The sequence below is a fragment of the Urocitellus parryii genome, chromosome 4 (genome assembly GCF_045843805.1).
Source record: "Urocitellus parryii isolate mUroPar1 chromosome 4, mUroPar1.hap1, whole genome shotgun sequence".
In the NCBI taxonomy this organism is placed as follows: domain Eukaryota; kingdom Metazoa; phylum Chordata; class Mammalia; order Rodentia; family Sciuridae; genus Urocitellus; species Urocitellus parryii.
In genome coordinates, this window is record NC_135534.1 from 137,638,263 (window position 1) to 137,656,180 (window position 17,918).

The 17,918-nt window shown below is 37.6% G+C and overlaps 1 protein-coding gene across 1 annotated transcript in view; it reads right to left on the reverse strand.

Moving 5' to 3' along the window:
* Rorb (RAR related orphan receptor B) overlaps positions 1–17,918 on the reverse strand; it is a 52,561-nt gene that overhangs the window by 12,334 nt on the left and 22,309 nt on the right. The window contains exons 4-8 of the mRNA XM_026389278.2: positions 10,640–10,761; positions 9,073–9,205; positions 5,531–5,638; positions 3,938–4,048; positions 1,000–1,112 (exon numbers count right to left, since the gene is read on the reverse strand). Of these exons, the coding sequence (XP_026245063.2) occupies positions 1,000–1,112; positions 3,938–4,048; positions 5,531–5,638; positions 9,073–9,205; positions 10,640–10,761 (587 nt within the window). The remainder of the gene's footprint in view (positions 1–999; positions 1,113–3,937; positions 4,049–5,530; positions 5,639–9,072; positions 9,206–10,639; positions 10,762–17,918) is intronic.

The following is a 17,918-nucleotide window of genomic DNA, read 5'->3' on the forward strand; positions in this document are numbered from 1 at the left end:
AGAACTTCAAGGGCAGAGTGGGAGAATTTAATGATAAAAATATAAAGAGTAGGATTCCTATTATCTTTAACCAAGAATAAGCTCAATTTTCCAGTTTCTTACTGTCTTAAAAAAATCCAGTTCTTGAGAAATCAGAGATACTTCAAAATTGAAAATAATATCCCTCTAATTTTTTTTAGTTCTTAAGAAATTAAAGATACTTTAAGATTTAAAATAATGCTAGCTATCAATCATTGAAGATTACTTCTTCCTTTTATGATTATGTTTCTTTGGTAAACAACTTTTCTCACTACTCTTCTTAAAGATCATCATTCTTAATTAAGCTAAATCAAGAAATTGATGTCATGTTGCATGTATTTGGCTCCTGGGATGCTTCACCATTTTGAAAGAACCCCAGGGCAAGTCTTGCATGAAGAGATTAGAGTTGAAGGGAAATTTACAAGTCATCAGACTAATCTTCCACTTTGGGCAGAAAACTGTTATTTACAATATGCCTGAGAGGCGACCAGGCAGTCTCTACTAGAATGTGACCAGTGACAAGGAGCTCACTACTTCACACAGCAGTCGCCCCCACCACCCTGTTCAACAAGTCTCATTTTTGACATTAATTCCTAATTTTCAATAAAAATCCAATTACTCGTAATTGTGCCCAGATCTGACTCAGGACCTGGCACAAAGTCTTTTCTTTCTTTACATATGAAGTTCAAACACTTGTTTCCTTGCATCAAGCTTGTCTTCCTTTGAGGAAACACCCACAGTTCCTTTGCTTTGTCTTCCTGCACTCAGGGTTCACACCTGCCGGTATCCTCCTCCTCTAAGAAAGCCATCCTCCTCTCCATCTACCATAATTTACTGTTCTCCTTTCAAAAATGTACACCTCTAAAATTAAGCAGCTTTTGATAACTTTCAGAAATGTTTGCTGCTGAGAAAGTTCCCTTGCTTTGTAAGAACCCTGCACTCTCTTTTGGTGACAGTGGGTTTGTGATCTGAGGGACTTACCTTTGCCAAGGTCTCATCATCCAGGTGATTCTTCTGAATCACATGTTGAAGTGCAAAATAAATTTTTTCCTGAAGTTTCTGGACCTTCCTTGGTTCTATCAGCCAGGCTCGGTCTGACAAAAGAAAAAAAAAATGGGTAAGAAGGTAGGGCAGGATATAGCTTTGTTTTATTTCACCTACATATACAAGTGCTGAGTTTTAGATTCATTTCAAATTATGTAGTTCTAAATTGCCTCTGAAGACGTGTAATTATTTATATAAAACATAAATATTTTATAAGCAATAATACCATGAAGTCAGTAATGCATAGTAAAATGAATGACATAGGGCATATATTTGGAGGAGAAGACAATGGTTCGAATAAACTCCTTTTTGTTTCTTATTGTCTGTGACAGTCTGCATGTCTCTTTTTCTGGACAGATGCTTTGAATTTCTTTCAAAGTAGATATTAGTGATTTGTGAAGAAAAGCAATGATAGCAGTGAGAAAAAAATATTATACAGGAATATTGTTGGTATACATGATCTCTTCCTTATCTCAGCTTATTATTTCATCACATATAGAACTGAAGTTATGTTATACTTTATGCAACATAAACATGAGTTGATTTCAAAAATTTACCCTGAATCCTGTTTTTCTTTTTTAAAATCCTATCTTTTTTCTATACTGAATGTTTAAATGGTGAACAGGATAATCTGTCCTTTCCTTACTTGCTCCCTCCCTCCCTTTCTCTCTCCCACACTTCTCTCTTTTCACCCTTCTTCCTACTCCTTCCTTCCTTTCTGCCTAAAAGTTTATACACCCTAGTGATAAAATGCAGCTTAGCATCAATGCCTTAGTTTGGTCCTTCAATGAAGAGACACCTAGAAACTCTAAATGCTGAATAAATACTTATGGAAAATAACTTGGCATGATCCTCCTGAACACAGTTCAGGTCAGGTGAGAAACCCAATTCTGTAACCCTAGACAGGGCAAAGACAAGTCTAGCCAAGAGTTAAGCAAACTCTTACGTAAGTGAGCACAAAGGCCTTCAGTGACAATTTTCAATCAGAATAAATTAAGTTCCCTTCCCTCCCCTTCCTTCAGCTATTTGGAGTTGAATAGATGGTGACTACTAAGTCAAGAACCTGGGGAAAAGCTGGGATAAGCATGAGACAGACACAGACTGGAATCTCTTCCCTGGTTTTGAACATGGCGCTAACCCAGAGTGGCAAATCAGGTGTTTGGAATTGTGTAGCCTCTGAGTGTGGGTCTGCTCTCAGGGCTGGAAGATTCCACCCTAGGCAGAGCTAGCCAAATCTCCTGCTTCCAAACTTTATAAAACTTGATGAGAGCATATTATTTTGAGATAAAGGCTAAATAGCTCAGCTGATTTCCAACTCATAAAGACCAGGCTAGCCCTCCTCCTGGGCAATCATTTTCACAACTTATTTAAGTCTGATATGTCATGTGTTAAATATTCCTTGCTAGGAATGTACTGACTTCCACACAAACATATGCAAAAAGGAAAGAGATCCTTTAAAACTCTTCCTTTGAGCAACCAGAAACCATAGTGAAACCATCTCCCTCACCCATAGATCCAGACTTAGATTCAGTATCCTATTGAACTATACTCAATGAAAACAACCAAATACAATTAAAAGGAACATTATTTGGAATACAGTTGTTCCCAGAAATAAATGTCTCCTTTCATTTCTTCCATCTATCTTTGTGCTTTTCAGGCCTGTGAAACTTTCTAGAATATATACAAAAGGCCCAGAGGAAAAACATGATTTTAGAGCCATAAAAGTAACTGTTGATAAAAGGGATAACTAATTTTCATTTTTGAAAAAGTGGTTAAATAACCAATTATAGCAAGTTAAAATAAACTGGAAAATCAAACTCTGATAAGACCATTAAGGAATCATGTTAGGAATAATAGAGCCTGATTTTAAAAAAAAGTATAGAGGTTGGTATTATGGGCAATTTTAGCTAGAATAACATATCAAAGATCTAAGGTGTAGTCTCACATGACATGTAAGAATTATTTTTTCCAGCCTCACTGAAAACTGTGTTAGTGTATGAGGAAAAGTGATCTACCTCCAGAGACAAATTGTTGCAAAATAAATGAATCTCTCGATCTTAAAAACTAGGCAGGAATGTGCTCTTCTCTCAATAGAGTTGTTAATACTGCTGCTGCTATCTCTTGACCAGGAACGTCACTGAACAGACTACAGAGGGACTCTGAATTCTCTTTCTGGTTGAAAGGGATGCACATATTTATTATTATTATTATTTTTATTATATTATCATGATTACATGATTTACACTATTTATTATTACATTTGAAGCTGGCATGTACTTAAAAATTATTTCAATTGCTCTGGTTGATCCATAGATATCACATATTAACTTCTTTAAAATTTTTTGGCAATTTGTTACATTTTTGAGCTAGGGAATATTTCCTTTATTATGGAATCCAATCCCCTTACTTTGTAGATGAAGGAACTAAAGCTCTGAGAGGTTAAGTGAGGATAAATGATGAGAAAGTGTTCTTTGGTTTTTTACTCAAGTCCTTATGTTGGGTCTTTCATTTAGGTATATTTCTGTAAGTTTCACTCTATTGGACTTTTTTTCCTGTGTCCTTTATTAAGGTCAAAATAAAACACAGCCATTAACTCAGGTCATTATCTATCTTTATTTATTTACTAAGGAACAATTTTGCTTATCTGTAATGATCCTTACCATAGATCCTCCTCTTGTTTTGAGGGGAAAATTCATCATTTGAATAAACTTGAGGTTGCTTCTCTTTGCATTACCCCAACATATCAAAACCTTGCTAAATAAAATATAATTCTTTCAAAGTTTTTCCTGAACCCTTTGACTTGGGTGGGTGTAATTGATGTTAAACATAGTAAAGCAGGTTTTTTAAAAAGGTAAGGGATCCAAGGCCTCCCTACCTGGAGATATCAGAACAGCAGATGAGAACAAAGCAATCTCTTCTTCGGTCAGTTGCAAGGAACACAAATTCTTTGCAAAGTCAAATGCTTCATTCACTAGGTCATCAGAACCTAGAAGGAAAGAAGGAAAATGGCTGAAGGTGGAAGAGTAAGAAAAGTCTCAGGATCAAAAACTTATTCAAAGACTTGGATACTAGACATGTAGAAAAGACATTTTTAAGCACCTATCCATACATAGTAATTTTATATTAACTATAGAATGGGGAAACTTGGCGACATCTTGGCCAGGTGAATGAAGGGAGCATAACCAATGAGGGGGACATGGACGTGGTATGGGAATACATAACCCGAATTCCATCCTATAAACCTGAAATTATTTCCATCTAACAAATTACAAATAAATGACTTGAGAATTTTTTTATAATAGAGATAGCATTCATAGAAAACACAAAACATTACATAAAGGGACTAAGGACTGAACCTAGTGCCATTTGAACCTAGCAATAGATAGTGTTTAGGGGCTTCAATTGAGATGTAAGACACTTCTCACAGGATGGAAATGAGCTTTCTGTCAGTTTGGTAATGTCTCTGGCTATCTGATTGAGGAGCATGAGTTATTTATTTTTACCTTCTGATGCATGATACACAGGTCAGTTGCTTAGCCATTATAAATTTTGCCAAGACAATAGTGCCTCTCTACACTTATCCCTGGTAAATGTTTATTTGATGAAGATGGAAATATACTAAAGTCGCTTGCCAAGGCTTTCCCTACTTTCTTGAAAATCTAGCCTTGGGGACAACTTGGATGTGTGTCAGCTGTGGAAGGGAAACACTGCCAGCCTCGATGGGTTGGTTGCTGACTACCGTATCAGCTAACAGCACAGGAGGTGAAAGAGCAGTGTCCTTCTGTGGTGTCCATGGACAGGATACGGAACAAATGGCATTATCAATGGTTAAAACCTTTCCTGGCATCAGCCCATCTTTGCTAATGCTCTTCTTATCCCTGCTGTACACTGATGACTGGACATGATGATACGCGGCCCTTCCAAACAAAGACCGACTCTATCAGTGCCTCACGTGACAATGGTCTGAGAATCATTTTGACCCCCAACTCTATAGGTGCTCCCAGAGTTTCACAAGTTCACAGGGAGAACATCATTACTCTGGGGGAAAAACAAGTGAAGAGTTTCTCTTTTAATTATCTTGACTAGAGATTATGAATTTACTAAGAAATTTAGGAGGTCACCTCCATAGGCCACCATATAATATAACTTGTGAAGCAGTAAACAGCAAAGAATGACCTACAGTGCCTCCCCAATTTTTCAGATCATGGCCAATCTTTATTTTCATGAAGTTTTAGGCACAGACTCAATAGGGCCCACAGTTCTCTTCTTCCTTTCCTATTAGATTAGCCATAATTGTAGGACCAGCAGAGTGGGATGAAGTTCAGAGGCTCACTGTGCCCTACTCTTACTGAATAATGAGATACTAGCTATAATTAAAGAATCAATACATTTCACTTGGCAGTTTAAGTCCAAGTGGAGAAGTTTATGGTAGCTAATAAAATTGTACCAGCGGCAAAAGGAAGCTTACCTAAGGCTTTGAACATTTGCATTCCTCCATATTTTCCTTCAAACAGAACAGTGTTGTTTAATGGGTTGAAGGCACGGCACATTCTCACTAAAACCACTTCCAAGCAACCTAAGAGTTAAAAAAAATTAAACCATGTATACGTATCCAGTAATGAAGTAGTTATTACTGAGTGTAAGTGGAGATGTTCAAGAACTTTAACACAGACCCAGATGCACACAGACACCCCAATATGGAAACCCTTCAAGATTCTTTCCCCTTAGAATAGAAATAAGACTCTCTTGATAATCATGTGAGGAAATTAAAGAGAAAATATACTTTAAAGTTGAAATGGAGGGCACCAACAACACTTTTTTGGGGGAAGCATTTCTTACTATTTTTTGACTAATATTATAGGTAGTTTCAATTCTTGAATTCACGATTGATGATAAATGGCTCAGAAAGGAACTTTGCAGGAGGTGAGTCTTATCTATTGTCTTTTAAAAAAAATTGTTTACTTGTCAATGGACCTTTATTTTATTTGTTTATATGTGGTGCCGAGAATCGAACCCAGTGCCTCACACATGCTAAGCAAGTGCTCCACCACTGAGCCAAAGCCCCAGCCCTTATCTATTGTCTTTTGTAGAAGTTATGCTATTGGGGAGACATTACTCTCTACTTCACCTGCCACATGGAGTTTCTAACAGGCTCCCTCCTTATTTCAGCACAGGATGATATTAAATAGAAACTCTGTGTGTTTCTTGAGAGACACCATTTACATCTAATGCTCTTTGAAATGAATGTTTCTCGGACAAATAAGTTTTTGCAAAATGCTAAATTATCTCACTCCAGAGAGATATAATCAACATTCCCAGATCACAGGCTCTGAGAAGTTCCAACTTGAAGAAGTTTGATTAACTTTAATGAACTTAGAATGTTTTTGAGTTTGCTATCAGCTCAGTGAGGGCAGAAACCTTGCCTGCAGCAACAGGCAGTTGAGGTCATTGCATTCACTTTTGCATTTCTGGGACCACAGAGAGTCCCTGGCACATAGTAGGTGCTAAATGATATTTATTAAATTTGTTTTTCCCTCTGAATATTTATTGATATCATGAGGAACTATTGCAGCAGTTTCTCCACATATTGGAGAGATGGGCTTTTATCTCACAGTGTATTAGAAATTGACAACTAGACTCCAAAGCCCCAAATATGCATGACAGCATCCTACTGATAATTTGGCTACATCCTTGGTGTCTTCTTATGGCACCACTTTATATTTGTCTGAGTTTTATTTCCTTTGCTATGCTAATTTCTCATTGCTTCCTAACATAGGGACTTCCACACATGAGAGGATTTGCAAACATTTATTGAAGCAAGGCTTTCCCACAACAATAAAAATGCTCACCATTTACTGATGTTCTACACTATAGAAGGCACTTTCTTTGGCCCCTTACAATTGTTATCATACTTGCTCTTTGAAATAACCATTTTAGGTGAGTTTTATTATCCCTGTTTTATGAATGAGTTACAGAAGTTTTAAGGATATTAAGTAGCTTGTCTTTTATACTGGAGTCAACATATTTACAGCAGGGAGAGATGTTAAAGATTACATAATGTCAGTGGTTTCCAAGTGTCAGTCCATGGATTGGTGATATCTGAGTCTTAGAAATACAATGAATGGGACTCTCTTCCAGGAGGTTCAGATTCCCTGGCTTGTGATGATGGCTGTTTCTGAACTGTCAACAACCTCTTACGGCACTCCGGATACAACTCCAAGTTTGGAATTGATTGTTTCTAGTACACCACTTTAATTTACAAATGAGAAAACTACCATCTTGAGAGGTTAGTTCAAAGTCATATAATAAGTGGGATAGATTTTATTGTTCAAAGCGAGTCACCAAAATATCTCCTACTCCACATGCTTTTCTAGACCTGACCAAATCAAGAAGTTGTATCCACTTCTGCTACCCCTGAGACCAGGTAAGCTTTTGTTACTGCCTTGACTGAAGGGTATGGTGGAAGTAACACTATGTGATTTCTGAGGCTAACTCAGAGAGATCTATGCACTGTTGTCTTGTTCTTTCAGAGTGCAAGCTTTGGGAACCCAGTGACTATGTCACCAGGATGTCCAAACAGTCTGTGAAGATGCTCATATGGAGAGCCACTGAGGCCCCTAGCCCAGAGCCTTGTCTGAACTCTAGCTGTCAACAAGCACACTTTGCAAGCCATGGGATACAACCAATTTGAAAGTAGGTACTTTTCTCCCCAGCGAAGTCACCTCATGGCACAGAGATAAGCCATTCCTGCTGAATCCTGGCCAAATTGTAGCTTTAAGGGCAAAATAAATGATTGTTGTTGTTTTAACTAAATTTTAGGGTTTTTAGAAAACTGATAATATTCAAATTAGCATGGTTTTTCTCAATTGCATCATTTGGTAAAGAAGCAGCAACATCGTGTAGAATAGTCATCATATTTAACCCAAGTTCAAACACCAGATTGCCGCATATTGGCTTTGTGATATGAACACAGTCTTTCACTTCTCTGAATTTTTACCTCCTCTGGTTTAAGATGAAAATAACCTCAGAAGACTAAATGCGATGACATAAGTAAACATGAAAATGCATACATATATTATGACATGTAAAAAAGGATGTTATTATTATTACTGTGTCATGAAGATTAACACAAAACACCATGTTGTTCTTATTTTCTGTTTTCAAAGGGAGCTGAGTAAGACAAGTCATCGTTTTTCCTATTAAGTAATAGGATCCGCACAGTCAGTTATATGCAGAATTTCTTGGGCTACTTCCTAAGTGATTGTGTGTATGTGAGAATGTACCAGAGAAGGGGTGGAAAAGATTAGAGCACGTTGGAGATTCTCCCAGCATACACTGGCTGCAGGCTATCCTCATTAAAAAGATTGGAAATGACCACAGAGGCAGAGCTCAACTAGCCTGTATTTTTTTTCCCCTCACAGAAAGCAAGGAGTAGGTTTTAGCGCCAGCTCAGCAATTCAGCCACCTTGACACACTAATTACTTGCACTGCCTGTCAAGCTGGGTATCTCAACCTACACAATTAATAGCTCCACTTTCAATAAGCAAAATTGTATTTGACTTCAAAGTGGACTGAATGGGGATCAGGGCATTTGCATTACTGAAAGTTTCCTTTGGGAGTTAGCTGACAATGTGGGTGGTAAAAAACGGGCTATCTATTGAAAGAATTTTCTAGAACCTTCACAGAGCTAAAGATTGACCACGTCCTGGTCTAAAATTGAGAATATCATGCTAAGTGAAATAAGCCAAACTCAGAAACTCAAAAGGTCAAATGTTTTCTTTCATTTGGGGAAACTAGAGTAAAATAAAGGAAAGGAGGAAGGAAGGATAGGATACCATTTAAAAAAACCAATCAAATGTAAATTAATAGATGAGGGGAAGGAAGTCTAGAAGAGTAGAGGAAAGGAGAGGAGGAGAGGGGAGGGAACTCAATTACTATGTTTAACTATAAAGCTCTAATAATAATAAAAATAAAATAAAAAAAGCCCTCATGAGTCTACTCCTGGCTTACCTGATTTCAGAAGCAGTATCTGATCATTTTGGCAGAGTTCCATGAAGCCTGTTATCCGCTTTGCAAACTCCACCACGTACTGGATGGCATGAGTGATCTGGATGGCACATTGCTGCCACAGTGCTTCCCTGGACTTCAAGAGAGAAAACACAACATGTATGTAGAGCCAGGAACTCCATGGAGAATAAAAAAAACAAAAACAAAAACAAAAACAAAAAAACAAACAAAAAAACCCCACTCAAGGTTGCCTTATGGGTTACCTGTCACTTGGGACCCAAGGTTGGAAATTAGGAAGAGGAGGGCAAATTATTTTTATATTTATGTCCGATTTATGTGAACCTCAATATGCCACAATGATCAAAGTACTGAGGCTAAATTGGTAGAGTGTGTGAAGATGGTTATTTTCCTTACTAATTTCCACCCCCCCTCCTTTCTTAAACTCAAGTCTTGGTCCATCATATAAAAGTAAATCCTTGCTTTGAAGAATAGCAATTTAATTCATGGTCCTCCCTCCTTCCATAATGCCATTTTCACAGGTAGTTGATGGACATTAAACTTGTAATATTTTTATGTTGTGTTCTTTTTCTAGAACGTATGGAGTATTGTTGTTGTTTGTCTGGGTGTATGTAGTACTGAGGATCGAACCCAGGGCAAACACTCATCCACTGAGCAACATCTCCAGTCGGAGATTGCTTTTTGTATAAGAAGAATTCCAAGGTAAGAGGCATCAGATGATATTAAATCACTCTCATGAGTAATACAGAAGCCCAAAAATATATCTCAAAGTTATTTTCTTTAAACTGAGAAATCTAATTTACATATGTGTTAATTCTGCTTTTTACTGACCATAGCAATATCTATGCCTTTGTTTCCATATCTATTTAAAAGTAGTAAGAGTTATTTATTATGTTAGAGAAAAATCAGTGTTTGTTTAAATCATACATTTAGATGCACATTTATATATTTTGTTAAAATTCCATCATCTGCAACATCTTATGATTGAAGATCTCAATCCCAAAGTCCTGTAACATGAATACTGAACAGTAAGAATAAACTTCTTCCTTTAAAATCTTCTCCAATGTACACAAAAAATCCTACTAATACTAATAATATGGGGAGAGTTGTCTTTTCCCCTTGGGTTCCTTTTAATTTATAAGGTAAAAAAAAAAACGTTTTAGGATGCCATGTTCCACATTTTTGTTGCTAAGTGTGATATGATTATTGCTGCTCTGATTACTCAATGGCTCCTGCTCTTTGCCTGAATCCAAGAAGCCAACATGAGTAGTCCTAAAACCACCTGATGAACATTGAGTCTCTCTGGTCACTACAATGGGACAGTGATGCCTCCCGGGAACTGCAACATCTAGAGACATTTTTGGTTGTCACAACTGTGTGAGGGTGGTACTATGTATTTACACCTAGACAGGGATCCTGGTAAATATCCTATCATGCACAGAACAACCCTCACAACAAAGAATAATCTAGCCTAAAATGTTGATGGTGCTGAGACTGAGAAAATCAGAAATGGGGTAATCACAGAGAAGTTTCCTGTTGTTTCTCAGAGTACCTTGCTTTGATAGGCTTTGATTTCTTCATAGGTGTGGGTCTGCCATGCCAGCTGGTGCAGCTCTTCCATGGTGTACTGACATGTCTCCAAGTGGGACTTAATGATGTTCTGTGCAATTCGATCTGTGAGAAAGAATATCAGTTCCAGAGTTTGTGAATAAGATAATTCTATTAAATCAAAATTGTTTTTTATGTTTACTATAGAAATGCCTTTTGGAGATTCTCCGAGTGCACCAAAGTATCTTTAATATTACTATCTATCTTAAAATCTCCCAAATCTTGCCTTTTTTTTCCAATTTTCAGTTCTCTGATCAAAATCTTCTGCCTTTTCTCTTTTCTGCTCCCTCTTGCCCACAGCCTTGATGTCTTACAAATTGTTAAGCATTCAATTAACTATTTAATATTAACACACACATGAAATTACTTTACTGCTTGCTTTGGGGCCTAAAAGTCCACTAATAGTTTTAATACATACACTCCAAATACTTTTTTTTTTCAAACGTTTTGAAAATCACTAAAATCCTATTTTATTACAGAACTAAGGAATTAAAATATAAAAGCATTTGCTCGTCTTTGAAAAATGGGATGATATGGGGACTAGAGGTGTAGTTTAGTGATAGAACATTTGCCTAGCACATGCAGGCCTGGGTTCAATCCCCAGAACTGTGAAAAAATAAAAGTAAAAAAAATAAAATAAACATTTAAAAAAGAGAGGATTAAATAATAAGCTATACAGAAAGAGGGAATAGGGTGGAAGGCAAGAGATGGAAGCAAAACTTTGATGATATTAGTTATAGATTTGGTTTTGGAACCACGTATGTATCTTAAGATGAAATGATTTGGACCATGAGTTGATAATTACTTAAGCTGGTTCATGAGAGCCATTATATTCAACTTTCTATTTTTTTGTATGATGACATCTTCCTTTAAGATATTTTAGAGAGGAATGGGAATGTAGCTTGGTGGTAGAGCACTTGCCTAGCATGCACAAGGTTCTGAATTCAATCCCTAGTACTGAAAAAAAAGTCTCAGAGAAAATGATTATATTCATAAAAGGTAGTAACAAACTAAATTAATCTTTGCAGGCAGTCTATCCTAAACGAGTTGTATTTTACATGTATCTTAAACACCAATCATTTTGGCTTTGGAGGTGTGAGAGTTGAGTGACAGAACCGCATGCGAGAGCTCTTCTTATAAACTTGCTCTGTGTCCCTTAAAGTTGCACAGAGCTGGCAGGAGGGCCTTCATACTCCCATCTGCTATTTGAATACATGGAAAGGGGGACAGCTTGGGAAACCAAAATACTTGGGAATTCTGTATGTGGGGTATGCATAGAACAAAGATGACCACATCCTCCTGATAACGGTTGTTGGCTCACCCAGAAATGGAACCTTTCTTGTGTTTCAGGCTGTCTCATTGCATGTGCAATTTCTGTTCTTTTCTAGATGGCTGTATTTTGTTTCTCCAGGATAGCCCTCAAAGAAGTACTTGGGCACTTTCCTTTGACCTTACAAAACTCCCCCTATATGTGGAGTGAAGTAAATTGAGTTGCTGTGCTATGGAGAATGAGAAATGTACATTTAAACTTTGGATGAACTTTCCCAAATAAAACTCTCCTTAGATGATTGCCTGGCATATTGTATACACTGAATAAACAGTAGCCCAAATTATCATTATTAGGGCATCTTGTGCAGTTTGTTGTCAGGGAAGAAATATGATGACTGCAAGGGAGGAAAAAGCAGATATCTGGTTTTGCAATCAGTACTACCAAAGGAAGACATTTCAATATCTTTTAGAGCTTTTCATCAAAACTATAAATGGAGAGAGGTAGAAGATGCAACAAAATGCTAACTTAAGATCATAGTTATAGTCTATTAGTTTCAGCACTGGGCATTTCTAGATTTTCATTGCTTATCATATTACAAAATCCTTTCTTTAAAAAAATCTTATATTCAAAGTTTTATTGAATATTTCTCAGTGTTATAAAAAAGGGCAGGGATGATTCTATACATCACATAAAAATAGATTGTCAAGTCATAGCTCATCATTTTTCAATTTCATCTGGGCAGTCTAATTATTTAGATTCTAAAAAATGTATCTGCTTTCTGGTAGGCATATAATGAAAACACAAGATTTTATAGCTGTATGGCTTTCAAACTTTTATCTTTGTGGAGCAGTTTGTTTTCATCTTCAAGGATATGCTGATTTGTTGGTAATTTACAGGCTCCAGGGTTTATAAGCAAATCTGGAATTGCTACTCAAAATTGCATTATGAAAAACTATCTGCTCTTTTCGGTTATCTTCTGGGAACTACTGACCAAAGTGAAGAAATCTCTGTCCTTCTATCACCAAAACTTAGGGACCTACAGGGTATGAAGAAGAGCAAGCATAATAAATATGCAGACAAGCTAAGCAAAATTAGAAGTTAAATCCACACACATGCTCCTGGTCAGGTGTCCATTCCTGGTGAAGGCTTCCCTGTCTCCCTGTGACCTCCAACAGAAGGACTGCCTGCTGGCATTTGTGATTCGACCCCTTTGAGTCATTATTCTGGCAAGGGTTGTTCTGGGATGATTTCTGTGGATCTGTTTGGCTCAGATCCTTCAAGATTGCAAGCTCATCAAGAACTGGATGGTAGAGTCCAGCACAGAACCATCAAATGTTTAGTCAACAAGTATCTTTTTGAGCAACTATTATATACTAGGTCAAGGAAACAAAAGACACTGCTTTCACTCTTAAGGAGCTTCGAATCACATCATATCATGATGGAATAAGTGCCCTGAGGTATTGTGGGAGCCCAAAGAAGAGAGGGTCTGGCTCAGCTGGGGGAGGCAAAAAAAAAAAATATAACCACAGAGGAGATGACGTGGGTCTTGAAGGATGTACAGGAGTTTGTGACATGGAAAAGAGAGAGAGATGCAGCTCAGGGAGAAGGAACAAGACTCTGAAGGCACAGAAAGAAAACTAGCTGTAGGCTGGGTAGTTTCAGAATTATCTTACATCTTTATAACCCTTACTTTTGTATAACCAACCCCTCTTTCCCTGAGGAGACAAGTGAGGTTCAGAAAGAGGGGGTGACTCTGGACCAGTCTTTTCAGAGTTAGCAAATGATGCTTTGCAATTAGGTCTGTGTTCTCCTGTAAGAGGTCTAGTGTGTTTATAACACAGGGTACATGGAGCCTGGGGAGAAATGAGGGGAGGTTAGAAACTGTGATTGGAACACAAACTGCCAGGTAACCATGCCCTGGAATTTCAATGTCTAGGATTTAAATTTTATCTTTGTATTTTATCTTGTAGTCAACTGGGAGCTAGTGAAGTCATGACACTAACATAGTCATTTTTTAGAAGAATGATCTTGGCCATGGTGAAGAGAATGAGATGTCATAAGCAAATGAATGAAATTAACCAGGCTGTTGTGAAAATTTGGGTAAGATATGATGAGATACTCCACCAGGTGATAATGACAGAGATAGTGGAGATGGAGGGTTTGGATGCAAGACAATTATGAAGGAGAATGCACAGGACCAGTCGAGAGAGAGAGAAAACATTAAATAGAGTAGGCACTTGACCAATGTTGAATTAGCGTAGATAAGGCTGAAAATGTCTATCAATCTCTGCAAACATCCTTCCACCTTTTGCTTTATTTCAAAAAGAATTTGAGAAAGTTAAGATTGGCCCTAAAATCTTTGAAGTCAATACTAAATGTGCATTGCTAGTTCCCGTGCCCTTGTGGTAAAAAAATAAAACGGAGATCTCTTTGGGACATAAGATGTATACGTGGCCAGGAGGGCCAAGGTGCTGTAGCTGCAGTTGCAGATCCCATCGACCCCTCTGCTCTCTCCCACTGTTGCAGTGCAGAGGTGAGCCACGTGCAAAACCCAACTTTGACTCTCTTGAGGCTCAGGTCGATAAAGCATACAGTAAAGCCAGACTTGGTCTCATGGGAGCAGGGCCAGAGGGCTCATTCTGTCCTTTAGAAAGATGCTTGAACATCAGAGGAGACGGTTTGCTTGGACTGAGAGTCTGCAGTTGTGAAAAAGGGAGAAGGGCTTAAAAAAGAAGGGACAAAGGGAGAGACAATGAATACAGTATGCAAAGTTCCTGCTGGGAGCCAAAAGAACGTTCAAGAGTTCTTGCCTGGAAAAATAGAAAAGGTAATAGTAAACGCAGTCCTCTCCAGGGACCAACCACATGAGAAAGTCCAGACAAAGAGACTGAGGCAAAAGAGCAGAAGAGATGGAATCTACTGGGGCAACCGCACACCCTTCATCCGTTACCCTGACTTGGATTGCAGCTATTTCTCAGAGCTGAGTTTTTGTCGGATTTGTTCACTGCTTGGGCTGCAGACAATACGTGTTGAATAAGGAGCTGGCATGCTCTGGGCTGGAATAATGGGTCCGACAGGAATATGGAGGAGAAAATGAAATCATGGGAAATTCTCTCACCTCTCGAGGTGATGCATGTGGACTCTGTGGACTACACTCTGGCCCACCTGAGATCAGGGATGAGGCTGGTAATTTCTTAAGTGGACGTGGAAGGGAACCTGGAGTGAGAACCACTAAATCGCCTCAGTAAAGATTCTGTACACGTTTAGTTACATAAAGGTTTGTCCAGATCACTAAGAGGGCAAGAGCTGCTTTGATAGTTCATAAAGGATGAGGAAGGAGAAAAAGAATTTCATATGCTCAGTCCACTTCTTCATTTTCAGCCATGGGGAGGAACAATGTCAGTATTGATGTAGGAAAGGGAAAGCTGTGGGGCATCACAGGTAAACACCAAGTCTGTGTTCCTTGTTTTCTATGTAGTAATTTCATGAAAAATAACTTGGTCTCATTCTCTCCCTCCCTCCCCTCCCCATTTCTCTTCTGTGGACCCAGATGGATAAACATATAAAACTACCCCCCCCCATAACTGTTTTGTCTGTCTTTTGGTTCTATCTTGTCTTGGGGGATAAGCCTTGTTGAAACCCAAGATTTACATTCACGTAATATAATCTGGAACTTCATATATCAACTAACTTTGGGGGATGAAAAATGACAACGTGAGATTCAAATGAAATGAAATAACTGAGAATAGCTTTAAACTAATTGACCTAAGTACTTCTCTATCATTTTGATGAAAAAAAAAAAAGTAAGACCATGTTGTGAAAATTGTCACACTTCCTTAAAATTCTTAAGGGTAATCTTAATTCCACTTATGATGTGGGCAATAAGAAGAGAGAAATTAAATTTTTGAAGAGAGAAAGAGAATAAAATTGGTGGTAATTCTCAAGGGTGTGTGCAATAATTACAGAACCCTGGGGCTGGAGATAACCTCCTTCCTCCACTTCCAGATTGACTCTATCTAAATAATCCTAGAAGGAAGTCTCTCTTTAAGGCATTTACAGCATGGTTGATATATATACGTGGCAAAGTTGACGTAGCTCAGTGGAATTTTAAAGGTCAATCATATCAGACGATGTAAAAAGATGTAAGAAAAATATTTTGAAGTACTGTTGAAAGAACAGCACAGAAAACAGTTTTTCTTGCATATTGATCCAATAATAAACCAAAGTTGGGAAACAAGTTATCTAATTACTTAAATGGGATGTAGAAAGCAGGCTACCTCTGCTTATTTCAGTGAGAAAGGAATAAACTGACAAGCAAGGTGACAATTTCTTGTTTATAACTGTGATGCTATAAAATGAGGACCAGCTTGCAGCTACTAAAATAGCAAGTGACCTTCTGCAGCTCTGATTTCAACCACTCAGCGGGGTTTTTTTTTTTTTTTCCACCAAAGGGGCTTATTTTAGCTCTCACTAGACATTTTAGCAAATGGCGGCGCTCTCCAAAGGCTACAGTGTCCCAGACACGGGTGGTTTCATTAGAATCCCACATCCTGTGAGTGGGGAAAGTTAAGTATATCTTTAAAACTGCTGCTTTCACTGTTATTACCAAGAGCACCCGAGGCCCAACTGCACCAAGGCGAGAAAGCTGAGATTCAAAGCTATGCATAGTGCGAGGGGTGTTGCATCTGAACTTCCTAATTCTCATCTCACCTTCTTCCTCCCTGCACCCCCAAGCAAAGATGGATGGTTTCTTCTTGGTGAACTATGCCCTCTATTCATTTTTCTCCATGAGGGATTTTTTTTTTAAAGCTTGGAAATATTCTTCCTAAAATACTATATCTCAGCCTCAATCCAAATGGTTAATGAATTTTTAATTTGTCACTTGCCTTAAGGATCTACAGAACCACTGAATTCTCTGTTTAGTTGATACTACTAGTGTGAATGTAGAATTCTGAGGGGATTCACTTTGAATTAATGCCAGGATATCTCTACGGACTTGCTCAAGGCATGTTTTAAGTGCCTGCGTTAGGTTTTCCTAATATCAAGATTCCTCAGAATCCACCCTCTGAGGCGGTAACTGTAATATATTAAGACAATTGGCTAAAAGGGAAACATTAACACCAGTTTTATAAGTTTTCTGTCATTAAGTGGGACAGATCTAGTAGGTGTATGTGTATTATAGATGACAATGTCAGAGAAGACAATGTCATTTAAAGACCTCTCTGATTTTTGTAGACCTCTGGAGATCTTTACTTTTTGCATAAATAGAATTGTGTTTTCACAATAAAACCATCAATAACATTTAAACTTAACACAGGATATATAATGAGCTATTAAACTCCAAAGAAAATAGTAGATTTAATATTTATGTTTTTCAAATTCTTTCCAGTATGAATTGGGTGGAGGCATCAGTAACTGGTTCCTTACTTGTTGACTCAGAACATGGTCCACCCACTCATTTTCTTTCATTTTGGAAGTGGAGATTGAACCCAGGGGTGTTTTATCACTGAGCTACATCTACAGACCTCTTCATTTTTATTTTGAGACAGGAGCTCACTAAGTTGCTGAGGCTAGCCTCAAACTTGAAATTCTCTTGCCTTAGTTCCTGAGTTCTTGGGATTATAAGTATGCACCACTGCGCCTGGCTGGTTCAAACACTCATTACTCTCTTTCTCTAATGAATCAGAATAGCTTTCAGTTTCCTTTTTATGAAATTTCTGTTGTCAACTCATTTCAGAGAATGACATGATTGAAATCTTCTTAAGCATTTTTCAGAAAAAAAAATTTATCAAGATATAAGAATATTTTTAACTTAAAAATGCTGAAATGTGATAATACACAATTGAATTAAATATGTATTAGAGGAAAATAATTTAAATAATCAGATTAATGCAAGTAATAATAATAGATTAAAATAATAATTAATGCAAGTAATAATAATAATAGGTTAAAA